This window comes from Panthera leo, chromosome A2, assembly GCF_018350215.1.
Source record: "Panthera leo isolate Ple1 chromosome A2, P.leo_Ple1_pat1.1, whole genome shotgun sequence".
Taxonomy (NCBI): Eukaryota; Metazoa; Chordata; class Mammalia; order Carnivora; family Felidae; genus Panthera; species Panthera leo.
This window is the reverse complement of record NC_056680.1, coordinates 160,266,110-160,279,473: the sequence shown is the minus strand read 5'-3', so window position 1 is coordinate 160,279,473 and position 13,364 is coordinate 160,266,110. Positions and strand designations below refer to the sequence as shown.

General features: G+C 42.4%; 1 protein-coding gene across 12 annotated transcripts in view; it reads left to right on the top strand.

The window, feature by feature from the left end:
* The window catches only part of EZH2 (enhancer of zeste 2 polycomb repressive complex 2 subunit), a 63,578-nt gene that overhangs the window by 34,362 nt on the left and 15,852 nt on the right, over positions 1-13,364 (top strand). For 6 of the 12 annotated variants that reach the window (XM_042926968.1, XM_042926970.1, XM_042926967.1 and 3 more), the window contains 6 exons: positions 149-196; positions 3,584-3,700; positions 6,633-6,753; positions 7,572-7,712; positions 8,550-8,652; positions 9,354-9,517. In XM_042926968.1, the coding sequence (XP_042782902.1) occupies positions 149-196; positions 3,584-3,700; positions 6,633-6,753; positions 7,572-7,712; positions 8,550-8,652; positions 9,354-9,517 (694 nt within the window). Of the gene's footprint in view, positions 1-17; positions 197-3,583; positions 3,701-6,632; positions 6,754-7,571; positions 7,713-8,549; positions 8,653-9,353; positions 9,518-13,364 lie in introns of all 12 variants that reach the window. The other 6 variants (XM_042926978.1, XM_042926977.1, XM_042926975.1 and 3 more) reach the window with 3 other exon arrangements.

The window sequence follows — 13,364 nt, the reverse complement described above, 5'->3', positions numbered from 1 at the left end:
CTTTCCCTTCCCTGCAGGCCATTCACCTGCTCTTCCCTCTACGATTTTCCATAACACAGTTTTTACTTGGAACCAGCCTTCTGCCAAGAGTCTCAGTTTGGTTGTGTCCTCCTACAACTACTATTTTTGGCTTGACTTCCCTCTCCAGCTCCCAGTGGTCCAGCCACACAGTCGCCTATTGTACCAGCTGGTTGATGTAAGTCTATCCATCCTCAGAGGAACCCAGTTACTTACCAGTAAGCTGTGTTTCTCTGAAAATGTAGCATCCTTGATAAACCAATAGTTTTTTTTTTTTTCCTTCTTTACTTACCATTGATGATGAATCATCTATAGTAACTTCCTTGTGTGATCCTCAAGTAGGAACTAGAATTGGAGAACTTTATTTGTTGATGTGTAGGTCTCCTAGTGAGTTCCTGAGTCCAGGACCCTTGACTGTGATCAGGTAAAATGCTTTGGAGACCCGTGAGGTCAAAATCCTTTTCAGTATTCTGAGTGATATGAGACTTAATTACATAAACTGTCAAGGATGATACATTTTCAAAGAAAAAAAAGTTACTGGTAAGTAACTGGAATTTTTTGAGTAATTTTTCTGTTAAGTCAATAAATAAGAATTCCCAAACTTGTTTTACCAACAAATGCTTTTGCATTTGAATATTACTTCATAAATGAAAGGAATATGGTTATTAGTTAAGGTTAATAGTTAAGGAATGGGATCGGTTTCTAGACATAACTACGTAGATCATGAGGTGTGGGTATAGGCCTTCAGTTTTCTAAGGAGGTGCTCTCTTAGCTTTAAAGGGAAATTGGAGCGAATCTCCATTAGGCAAAATTAGCAAATGCAGTCTGTTCATTCAGAAACATTTTTTGAGTGCCTACTCTTTTTTGAGACACTGTGCTGAGTATCATTGCGAGACAGAGAGGTAAAAAACCACACTGTCTCAGCTGCTTTTGCTCTCAAGAGAGCTGATTTCTGGCCCCTTGGTGACTGTAGGGCGCAGGATGAAGGTGACGGGGTCATGGTATGACAGCGTCGTGGGGTTGGAGGTGGTACTAAGTGCCACAGCCTTTGCCATCTTTTGTGCTTCTCGAAGTTCTTTCTGTTCAGGGGGAAACGTCAGCGGACCTCATTCAGTAGATTCAGAGTATTTTCTGCATCCTTAGAGCAAACAGATGAGGCAGAGCCAGCGTCCCTCCTGTCTAGTGGTGGAATCGAATATTAAGTCGTCTGACCTTAAGTATGACCTTGGGTTCAGACGCTGAGTAACGCAGGTGGATACCTGAGAGTTGGAGAGGCAGCACGCTCTCCCTCACCCCCTGAGCTTTAAAGGAGGCTAATCTTGAGAGTTAAAGTCACAGTGTTAATTTACTTCCCCCAGGTGTAAAACAAAACCTCAAAACTCTAATTTTTTTTGGTAAGAAATTACCGTTACTGTGCACTTCAGATCACTGGACAGTGTATCGTACTCGATTCAGTAATTATAACCACTCCTTGCCCCAAAGCTTACCCAGTTAGGTAGGAGGAAGAGAGGCGCCTTGGTAGTACCAGGAATAGGAGAAGGGCCTGGGGGAAGAGGCGCCCCTCCCGTGTGGCGCCCAGTGCACAGTTGTGCTTGTTCGTTGACCCCGGGAGCTGCTCCACGGCGGGAGCCTCGCACAGCCAGGAAGCTCTTGGGTGTCGGAGGCAGATTTCGGCTTCCTTCCCGGCTTGGTAACTTACTACCTTTCTGACCAGGCAAGTTACTGAACTTCTCTGAACCTCAGTCTCCTCGTTTGTGAGGTGGCGATGCCAAAGGCTGACACGAGGAGTGGTTAAGATATATATAAAGCACTTAGCACAGTGCCTGCAACATAGTACGTGCTCAATAAATGTTAACTGCTAATATTATTGGATTATTGGACGGATGGATGAAGAATTGTATCAGAGGCCAAAGTGCGGAACAGGGGAAGATTGTGGCTCTGGAGTTTTAGTGAACTGTTCCCTACCTTCTCATTTACTTGAGCAGTGAGCTTTCTAGTGTTACAATCTTTGTCTTTGCCGTTTGGAAAGCAAATTAATGGATTAATCACTGTCACAGTTCTGTCTAACTACTCTGATCTTTAAACCGGCTTCCACCAGGAAGGAACTATTGTGCTGCAGTGACTGTGACCGACCATTGCACCATTATCCCCCTGGCCTGACGAGATGCTGAGGGCCAGGTGTGGCCTGTGCGCCAGAGATTTCACTGTGATTTCACCAAATCTAGCCCTGCTATTTTTAACACCTCTCAAATAGAAATGAAACATTTAATAATTATGTGTGTATACATAGGATTTTCCGTTTTGTTTACTACTTCTTTTTACTCGATTTTCACTGATTGTAGATCACAGATAGATGTCCAAGGGTATTTTTGAGAAGGTTCTTGGAAGCCTGATAATTGGGTAATGGTGCTCCTTAAGAAAAGGTGGATTCCTAGACAGGATAGAAGGTGCTGTGGTTAGATGGGCACAGATTTTTACCGTATTTCATAGAATCAAAGATGCAAAATTTTGAACATTTTAACATCTGAAACTGGAATGCATCATAGAATTGCTGTGATAAGAAAGCATTATGTTACAGTTTAACTGGCAACATTATTTTCTTAGTGATACAGAAAGTAATGGAATGCCTTGAAATTGATGTCATCGTAGGTTGGATGAAATACGGTATTTCAAGAGAGTATATGCACTTACACGTTATAGAGATATGGTATCGTGGCAGTATGTGTAGTGGGGAAGAGAGCAGAGGCTCCAGAGTCAGACTCTCTTTCTGGGTTTAAATTCCAGCCCTATCTAGTTAACGTATGGCTTACCTTATTTTTACCTGACTTTTCTCACCTGTAAAATGGGGGCTAAGAATTAGTCCCCATCTTACAGTGTTGTATTGAGGACAGAATATGATAAGACATGCGATGTGTTTAAAATAGTGCCTCGCACGTAGAAAGTGCCTGATAGTATTAGCTGTTATTATTAATGTCGAGATTATACTTTTGCAGGATTGATAGCACTCTGTTTTGTTGTGATCGAAATTCAGATCTGTTCTTACCCTTCGTATATTTGTTTTCCGTCCGGTAGTATCAGCAAATGATGCTTGGGGTTTTTTTTTGTTTTTGTTTTCGTTTTTAAGGGAAGATAAAAATAAGAAAGGTGAACCTAACAGTTTTCATATTCTTATTAAGTGAGATTTTTAAGAGGCATATTTGGTGTTATATGTTATTATTCCATGTGGTTGAGATGGAAAAGAAACTAAGCATCAAGCTAGGAAATTTATAGTGAAAGCAAGGAGCAGCCGACCTGAGGCTAACAAATACAGTTTTTGATTCTGATTGATGTTGGTAAGTATGGGAAGGGTTGGAGGCTTTTGGAAATTTGCAAAATCTGAAGCATTTTTGTCACCCTAAGAGAGTAAAAAGGAGAGAATCCTTCATGGTTTTAGGAACTTTGTTGTCTTAGGTAAAGGAGTTTCCTTTTCAAAATGATTTAAGTGGGCAGTGTCCCTTTAGAATATGGCTGCAGTTTAAGGCTGTCCTTTTATTCTTATGAGTCAATTTTATTTTCTCTGTTCTAGTGTTCAGTGACCAGTGACTTGGATTTTCCAACGCAAATCATCCCATTAAAGACTCTGAATGCAGTCGCTTCAGTACCCATAATGTATTCTTGGTCTCCCCTACAGCAGAATTTTATGGTATGTAAATCATGTATCATCTGTTTATTTGATAATCATTTATTTTCAATAAAACAATTTTCTTGTCGAGGTGAATCAAGAATGATAATAAGTAAAAAAAAAAAAAGTTATCGAAATGAGAACACTTTGTGTTTTTTAATGGATAGATATATTTTAAGCCTTCACGGTGTTGTGGTTTTTCTAGTCTTTTCTAGTTAAAATATTCTCCAAAGGAAAAGTGTTAAGGAGAAACCATACCTGGGATTAAAAACGGTTAAAAGATCGACGCTTACGGTTAGTTCTTATCCTTGGGAAGGTCAGGCAGTATTCTGTAATTTCAGTATGATTTTGAGGTTTTGTTAATTGAGAACTTTATATTGAGAACAGTTTTAGGCAGCGTGTTATTAAATGATACTGAACAGTATGAAATATTCTCAGGGCTTATAAAACACAAACTTAAGCATATTTCCACAGATAACACTGGCCCAGTAGCTTTTGTAAAGAAATGCTGGTGTTTAATTCTTCATAGACGTAGGATGAAAGAGGACGGAACAAAAGAAATTTGAGTATGAATTCTTCACTTAGACTGTTAAATAAACAATAGTTTCATTATTTACTTGATATGTAAAATAGTAAGGACAAGTACTGATACAAGTCCTTGGTGAGCCTACTTTAGGAATTGCTTACTAGGTTTTTAAATTTTTTTGTTTTTAAATTTTCTTTTTTTTAACATTTATTTTTGAGAGACAGAGCCTGAGCTGGGGAGGGGGGTAGAGAGAGAAGGAGACACAGAATTCAAAGCAGGTTCCACACTCTGAGGTGTTAGCACAGAGCCAGATGCGGGGTTTGAACCCGTCGACCGCGAGATCGTGACTTGAGCCGAAGTCGGACATTTAGCCGACTGAGCCACCCAGGCGCCCCTAATTTTTTTGTTTTTAAAGTAGGCTCCATAGCCAAGGTGGAGCTTGAACTCACAACCCAGAGATCAGGAGTCCCATGCTGTACCAACCGAGCCAGCCAGGCACCCTTAGATTTTTTTTTTTACATAGATGTTTCTAACGTCTTTAGTAACTTAAAGATTTTATAGTGGAAGATTAAAGACGAAGTGCAGATACTTTTCTATAATTGCTGAAACTTGTGTGTTAAGGCCCTCTGCAAAAACATTTAGTTTAAGAATCCTATTGCAAGAGCTGAAGGGAGATTTCAGATATTCATAGACTCAAGTTCTGAAAGCAGGTAGTATTTAAAGTCAAAATTATTTAGGGTTACCCATGGGTTTGCTGGTTACTGACCGAGGCAAATTAGGCAGACCCTGTGGTTAGGATACGTTTGAGGGAGCAAAGGTTACGTGGAATACAGTTGGGAAGACAAAATAGCAGTTTGTCACTTAATTGTGGCTTTTATCCAAAAAACCCCCTAATACTCCTAGTGTAAATGGGATTAGTGAAAAGTGGACTCTTGAGTTGTCTGTAAATTTGGATCTGGATAGACCAGTACATTAAAATTTAAATCTTAATTTTTTTTTATCCCCCTGTGTGCTTTCTCTCTCAATTTCCCTTTTCCCTATTTGTCCAAGATCCTGTTGTCTTTCTGAAGTTTGCGGTTGTCCTAAATTTGTTACCTGGGGATTATCTGAGATTTTCCCCTTCTGGTTTTTCCTGCCTGCTGCTACGTGACAGTCCAAGTGCCTGGTGGCCTTTTCCTGGTGTGTTCTTCCCCCTCCGTCTTGGTCCCAGCCCAGCCCGTGGCACCACTCCCTGGCTGCCACCTCTTCCTGGCCCCTCAGCCAGTCCATTCTGTTGATTGGAGCTATCATTCTAAAATTCTGTTTTTAACCAATATCCGCGCCCCCGCCGCCCTTTGAAAGGCTTCTTAAGACAGCTCCGTCCTACTTTGTTTAAATATGGACTTCAGAACCCTCAGGCCTTTATAATTACTGTCTTTTTTATTCTTTATTGAAAATTCTCTTCCTCCCACACATCTGCTTTCAGTCCCTGGTGTCCTTGAGTTCTCCCTTCTGCTTGAACTTTTTCTCGGATCAGTTCTTCCTTGCTAAGTTAGTGCCTTTTTCCCCCCTGTTGTCTTCCAGACCTTTATAGAAACTCCTCTGTCATCTTGATTAGCATTATACAGAGATTGTTTATCTCTGTATCAAAATATTTTATGTCATTGTAGAATGTTCTTATTTTACATATAAGAGTAAATCCTTTTGGCATAACCTTTATGATAATCTATTTTATATCCCCAGATTTTTATTATATTGAGGGTCTCCGAATAACTAGATCATTAAGTGAAGTTTGGAAATCCTTACCTTTTTTACTTTGTATGGCTATTTATAAGTGGTTTTAATAAGCCTTATTTTATCGATTCTAAGACTCTGGGTTTGCCTTAAAATTGATGGGTCACAGCGTAATGTGCGACACTTTTTCCTTTCTTGAGGTGCATAAAATAATGGTAAGTTTTAATGATTGATTGATGACCTGTTAGATTAGGGAAATAGAGTATTTTCTCTTAAAATTTTTCCGCTGTGAACAGTTTGTTTTCTCATATAATGCTTCTTGGTGGGAGGGGTCTTTTATTTAATTTTTTTTTTATAGCTTTGAGTTTGTTGTTAGTTTAGATCTGGAGAACTGAGTAAAGACATCTACTTTAGAAATTGTATTTTACATTACACTGATTTTTAATTTTATTTTTAAAGTTTATTTATTTGGAGAGAGAGAGCATGAGCACAAGCCGGGAGGGAGGGGCAGAGAGAGAGAGAATCCCAAGCAGGCTCCGCGCCATCAGCGCAGAGCCCGATGTGGGGCTTGAACCCGCGAACCGCGAGATCAGGAGCTGAGATCAAGAGTAGGACACTTAACCTACTGAGCCACCCATTTGCCCCTACGTTGATTTAAAAAATACTTTGATACTTAGGATAAGCCTGCTTTTAAAATATATTTTTTATTTTTAGGTGGAAGATGAAACGGTTTTACATAACATTCCTTATATGGGGGATGAAGTTTTAGACCAGGATGGGACTTTCATTGAAGAGCTAATAAAAAACTATGATGGAAAAGTACACGGGGATAGAGGTGAGCCATGTGTTTAATCTCTTGGAAAAAGGGGCCAAAGCATTGAGAGAGATTCTGAATTTGTAAGCATAGGTGTGAACATGGCTTTTTTTTAATATTAAAAGTAAGTTTATTGCTGGATTGGCCTGGGCTTACCAGCCTAAAAATTGTAATGTTTTCCCTACTTTTAAATTGAAGAATCATTTTTGCTAACTTGAAAATGATGCGTAGTTGGTTATATCATAAATTATAATGTCAGTAACATGTAAATTAGATAGAATGGTTTGAGTGTGTGTAGATTTTAAGATTCCTTCCCAGTAAAATTAAGACCGGGCCTCTGCTTACGTGACACATGGGCTCCAGAAGGCCTGTGCTCAGAAAGATGTCTCCCTTAGCTCCCGCAGTTCCTGCATTTCTGTCCCCGCGTTCAAGGCCTCTGCGTTTGGTGTCCAGGGGACCCTGTCAGTGTCTGGCAGGAGGGTAGCGTGTGTAACGTCGTCATGGTCCCTTCTCTTCTGGGGAAAGTGAGGGCTGTCAGCTGCGGTCTTGGGAGGAGGCCGAGGCCACAGTTCGTTTCTAGGGCATCAGGTTATAGTGGCAGGCACTGGAGACTTCTGGCGGGGGTTGGGGGGTGAGTAAAGAGAGGATGACAGGTGTTGAAGATGAATTCTTCCTGACTTTGCCTCAGGCCAGCCTTGAAGGTGATCTCCCTCCTCATTTGAACAGCAGTGTTCCAGTGCTAACAGGCTCTGGCTGTTTCTTCCACGTTAGAAACGGCGTCAACTTGGCATTACCACCTTCCTCTGTATATTTCTGATACTTGACTTGATGAATTTCAGAATGCGGGTTTATAAATGATGAAATTTTTGTGGAGTTGGTGAATGCTCTTGGTCAGTACAATGATGATGATGATGATGATGATGGCGATGACCCTGATGAACGAGAAGAAAAACAGAAAGATCTGGAGGAGAACAGAGATGGTAAGTTTCTTCATTAGGTTTGTGTGCAGTCCTGACAGCATCTTAGAGTGTCCTTTGTAATGTTTCATCCTGTACTTGAGTGTCTTTACTTCCTTTGCCCATCAAAAGAATGTACTGTTTGGGGGGATTTTGCAGGGTAGTTATCAGAATCGTCATTCCGATATATTGATCGTTGCACACAAGTAGTGTGCCAGTCACTTTACGTGCACCAGCGGTGGCTGTTGGCATCAGATCTATTATAGTCGAAGAGATGGGCTTAGTGCACTTAAGTAGCTTATTTAGTACGCTGTTGGAGGAAGAAACAGAACCCAGAACCCCGTGCTGGTCACCCCTCTGAAGGGCTCGAGAGCCCTGCTTTTGAGCCCTATGCTAGTTACGGCTTCTCAGACAGAGCGGCCCGATCCAGAGTCCATAGTCCGTGGAGACTTGGCAGAGCTCATCGGTAAACAGCACAGAAGAGCGTGGGGGAGAAACTGCGATTTCAAAGAAGCGAAATGTTTTTGTAACGGGCCGCGGTCATGTAGTTCATCTCCTTGAGCTTACAAAGAAGAATCAGACCCCAGTGGGTAGGTGACCAGGCAAGAAGGTCACAGACCCCCTGGGGCTTCTCCCTCCTGGTGCACCTGAAACTTCCCATATTTGATTTTAAGTGTTTTGTTCGTCCGGCCTACTGACACTCCATGCAGACATGTGACATATGTCAGAAGTAAGTGAAACACAGAGTTGATAATTTTCGTAGAAAATTAGCTTTGTTAGATGTAGTTGTGTGGAGGAAATGCAAGATTGAAAGACTTGCTTTTCTTTCATCTTTTTTCCCTTTCTTATTTCCTGATACAGACAAAGAAAGCCGCCCGCCTCGGAAATTTCCTTCCGATAAAATTTTTGAAGCCATTTCTTCAATGTTTCCGGATAAGGGCACAGCAGAAGAACTAAAGGAAAAGTAAGATTTGCTCTTTTGAGGCAGTCTTGCCTTGTATGGTGCGTAGCTCAGCATTTTGGTTTATCAGAAGTAGAACTCACGGAGCCGACGGCCCCCCGCGCTTCCTGTGTTCATGGTGCTGCGGGTTCTCGACACCATGTACGTGAGGTGCTTCCCTGCACGGCGCTTACCGTGGTGCCAGTAAACACACGCGTGATTTCCGGTGGCGCTTGGAGAGGAGAACTTCTCTGGACACTTATAGAAATGTCAGTGTAGTTGATGTTTATTTTAATTAATGTGGTAACATTTTTCATGATCTGAATCCCATCCCTGAACTTGATTCTTTTTTATTATTTTGAGAGAGAGAGAGAGAGAGAGAGAGCGTGCGCGCACAAGTTGGGGAGGGGGGGGAGAGAAAGAGAGACAGAATCCCAAGTATGGTGCCCAATGGAGGGACTCGAACCCACAAACTGAGATCACGACCTGAGCCAAGATCAGGAGTCGGACACTTAACTGACTGCGCCTTGATTCTTGATATACCGGACAGAATGTTTAATTGGCTCTTCATCTAAATAAGGATGGTTTTAGGTCAGACCTTTTCCTTGTGTGTGGCCGAGGCACGATGAACATCACAGACGCTATATGGGACCTTTCAGAAACTTTATTTTCAGAGGAGGAGTTGTTGCCGTGCCCTCACCTCCCTTTTCCCTGCTCGCCGTCAGGTATAAAGAACTGACCGAGCAGCAGCTCCCGGGCGCACTTCCTCCTGAGTGCACCCCGAACATCGATGGGCCGAACGCCAAGTCCGTGCAGAGGGAGCAGAGCCTGCACTCTTTCCACACGCTCTTCTGCAGGCGGTGCTTCAAGTACGACTGCTTCCTGCACCGTAAGTGCGGCCGCCGCGCGCCCTCGTGGGGGTCTGTCGTGGGTCCCGTCGTCCAGCGCCGGGAAGCGGTGTCCTTGATCGCAGCTAGAATCGATCATTTCGCCTGGAGGTGAAGGTGGAGAACTGTGCTAGGATCAGAGGACCGTCGTTCTGCAATTTGTTGCTTGACGGTTGCTGTGGAGTCTTTGACTTGGGCCGCCCGGCTCCCACTAACGTGGAATACGGGTCAGCGGTGTTCCCATAAAGGCTCACCTAGCACTTGTTTGTAGCGAAGCTGTGACCGTGAACCATCTCAGAGCCTAGAGCAGCCCTGCCGTATGGTTGAACGCATTTTGTTGAATAAGAAATGGGCTAAAAAGATGTTTGTAGGTATTTTTGTCAGTTTAGTGTTCCTTTTTGGTTTTCTGAGTAAGTTTCTTTTAAAAATATCTGCAGTTGACAGGTGCCTGGGTGGCTCAGTCGGTTAAGCGTGCAACTTGGGCTCAGTTCACCATCCCATGGTTCGTGAATTTGAGCCCCTGCGTTGGGCTTTCTGTTGTCAGCGTGAAGCCTGCTTTGGATCCTCTGTCGCCCTCTCTCTCTGTCCCATACCCACTTGTTCCCTCTTTCTCTCTCTCTTTACAATGATTTTTTGATTAAAAAAAATATGTATTATTTAATGTTTTATTTTTTGAGAGAGTGAGCATAAGTGGGGGAGGGGCAGAGAGAGAGAGAGAGCGATCTGAAGCAGGCTTTGTGCTGACAGGCCGACAACAGCAAGTCCGATTTGGGCTTGAACTCACGAACCTTGAGATCGTGACCTGAGGTGAAGTCGGTCGCTCAACCGACTGAGCTACCCAGGTGCCCCTCATTTTTTTATTTTTTAAAGATTTTATTATTATTTACAGCGAGAGAGAGGATATGAGCTGGGGGGAGAGGGAGAATCTGAAGCAGGTTCCGTGCTCAGAGTGGAGCCCAGTGTGGGGCTCGATCCCACCACTCTGGGGTCATGACCTAAGCTGAAATCAAGAGTCAGATGCTCAGCCGACTCAGCCACCTAGACGCCCCAAAGATTGTATTTTTTAAGTAATCTCTACCCCCTGTGTGGGGCTTGAACTCCTGACCCTGAGATCAAGAGTTGCAAGCTCCACCGACTGAACCAGGCATCCCTACACCCAGTTGGTTTATAAAGTTATGCCCGGTTCTTAAGAATATTATGAGTTGCATCCAAGTGTCACCATAGCGAATGGTCGCGTGGAAGCTCTACGTGGAAGTCCGTGAAATGGTCCGTCCAGTTGGTAGACGTAGCATTCTCGTACCTTCCTTGTGCAAATGAATCAGGAAGTGGATGCTGCTTCTGAACGTGATCACATGAGTTATTTTATTGTGATCTTCAGATTTGAGTAATAGTGATGAACCTTGAACCTGATCAGTCCCTCCTCCGTCAGGCGGGGGACACTGACTAGCGAGCTTCGCTCCGGTGAGGCGGGGCTGCCCACCCGTGGCACGTGGAGCGGCGGGGTCCACAGCTGCTACGGCCCTTGCTTCCTCGTTCGCTAGGGCCAGTCTCTTTGGGATTCCGCCTCGACGGATCGTCTAGGGATTCACTGCTTTCCATCAACTTCAGCAGAATCTCACAGACTGTAAATGTTTCTTAGGCAAAATGAACCTGTAAATACATTGTTAGATACACGTTAGCTATAGCATTTTGTGCCTTAAGTTTTTTTCTCTCTGATAGAATAACAGTGCTTCATAAGCTGTTGTGAAGATTAATTATATTATTATGTGTAAAATACTTAAAACAGTACTTGGCTTGTTTTTATTGTTATTTTTTAAACAGGTCGTCATTTACATGACCTACACTTCAGAAATGTATTACAAGGTGTCCAGTGAATTCTCCCTGCCACCTCTGCCCCCGTGCGTAGCGTTTGTACCTCACTCCTTAGACCGCTAACATCAGCTCTTCTGTATCTTTCTGTAGTATCTTCCGGCAAAATGCAAAGATGTTCTTTTCCCGACTGTCCTTCTCACAAGGTGCCATACTAGTGAGGCTTCTCCCTGTTTTGACTTCATGGTGTAGACGCTCTTCCTGTCTGGAGAGCTGCGTAGCCTTCTGTCGTAGGAGGCAGCGGAACCCTGCATTTGGATCGTGTTGCGCCTTTCGTTCCCACGGCGCTGCGGTGAATGACCTTGGCTGTACCTGCACAGCATTTGCCATAAGTGCAAGTTAAGCTGGTCCACTGTGTATTGGCTTCACTCTTTTTGCATTTAACTCTTTGATCCTTTGGAAGCGAGTGATTCTGATAGAGTTTTGGATCCACTTCTCCCTACCTCCAAGGCTGCCTAGTCGTTTTCCATGCCACGTATTGGAAAGTTCCCTCTTCACTGCTTTGCCGCCCTCCTTGCCTGTTACCACGTGTGCTTGGGTCTTTTTTTTTGTGTTCTCTTCCAGGAGGCTTTATTCAGAGATCTCCTGCCTATTCTTTCTTGTTTTTTTAATGTAAATTTTTAGAATCAGTTTGTTTAATTAAAAAAAGTCTAGGTAGTATGTTTATTGGAATTCCATTAAATGTATAAATTACTTACGGGGAAATTGACATTTTAAAATGAGGATTAAGTGTAACCATATGATCAGGTTTCCTTTTGTGTCCTTTAGTAACCTTGAATTTTCTTCACGTAGTTCTTGTATATTCGTTTGTAAGATGAGTTCTAGGTATTAATGGATTGTTGCTGGGCTTTTTCTCTTTAAATGTTACGTGTTTAATACCTTGATACCTTACTGAATTGTCCTTGTTTATAATAATTTCTCGGTGGATTCTTTGTTGAGTTTTCTAGCTCTGTAGGTAGACTGTCGGCAATTACTGAGATTCTCTGTCTTTATGACTTTAATTTCTTTCCTTGTCTAATTACATTGGCTGATATCTTCAGTACGGTGTTAAATAACAGTGGTGCTAGCAGATACGTTTTCTATCACTTCTGGATCAGTTTTGAAAAGTTACCTATTTCACCCAAGTTTTGAAATTTATTTGGATAAAGTTGACCCGAGTGCTCCAGTGATTTTTTTTTCCTGCTTATTAAATGTTTCGTTCTCCCATTTTTCTTGATGAACTTAAGTGGTTTCTGTATTTTGTTTTAAAAATCTGTTTCCTATATTTTTCCCTCAGAATCAGCTACTGTATTAGTTTTACTGTGTTTCTCTTTATGAGTCAGATTTTTGCATTGTTTTCATTCTTCCCTCTTTTTTGGATATATGTGGTTAACATACAATGAATCGTCTCTAGAGCACTGTTTCAGCCTCTTTTAGGTTCTGTTGTTTATTATTATTCTTCAGGAATTTTAAGGAACGTTTTAGGTCTTCTTTTTAACTCGTTGTCTAAGGGGGAATTTTTAAACTTCTGGGGAGAAGGGCCTTTTTGAACGTTCTCCGTTTTAATTATTTCTGTGTGGTAGCCTCACTGATACCTGGTCTCACCTGTTACTTAGATGTCAGGGGTGTCTACCATGGCTGTCTGTAAGGAAGAAGTTTCGATGGTTAGGGGGATTTGCAGTTCATCCGAGCCAGAAGCTGAGTATCTGTCTGACCATGGTCTTTTTTCTTAGACTTACATGTTCAAACGAACCTTGAAGGATAAATGGTTTTGGTTTGGGAACAAATTCCACTTTGTATTCCAAATAACTTTTAGACCATGATCCATTTTGTAAATTGGAAACGGGTTGTTCTGCAAACTTGGGAGTCCTGTAATTCCTTTCTTGCTTTTTTTTCAAAGTTTATTTATTTTTGAGAGAGAGTGCATGCGAGTGGGGCAAGGGCAGAGAGCGAGGGAGAGAGAGAAGGCTCAGTCCCACAAACCATGAGATTGTGACCTGA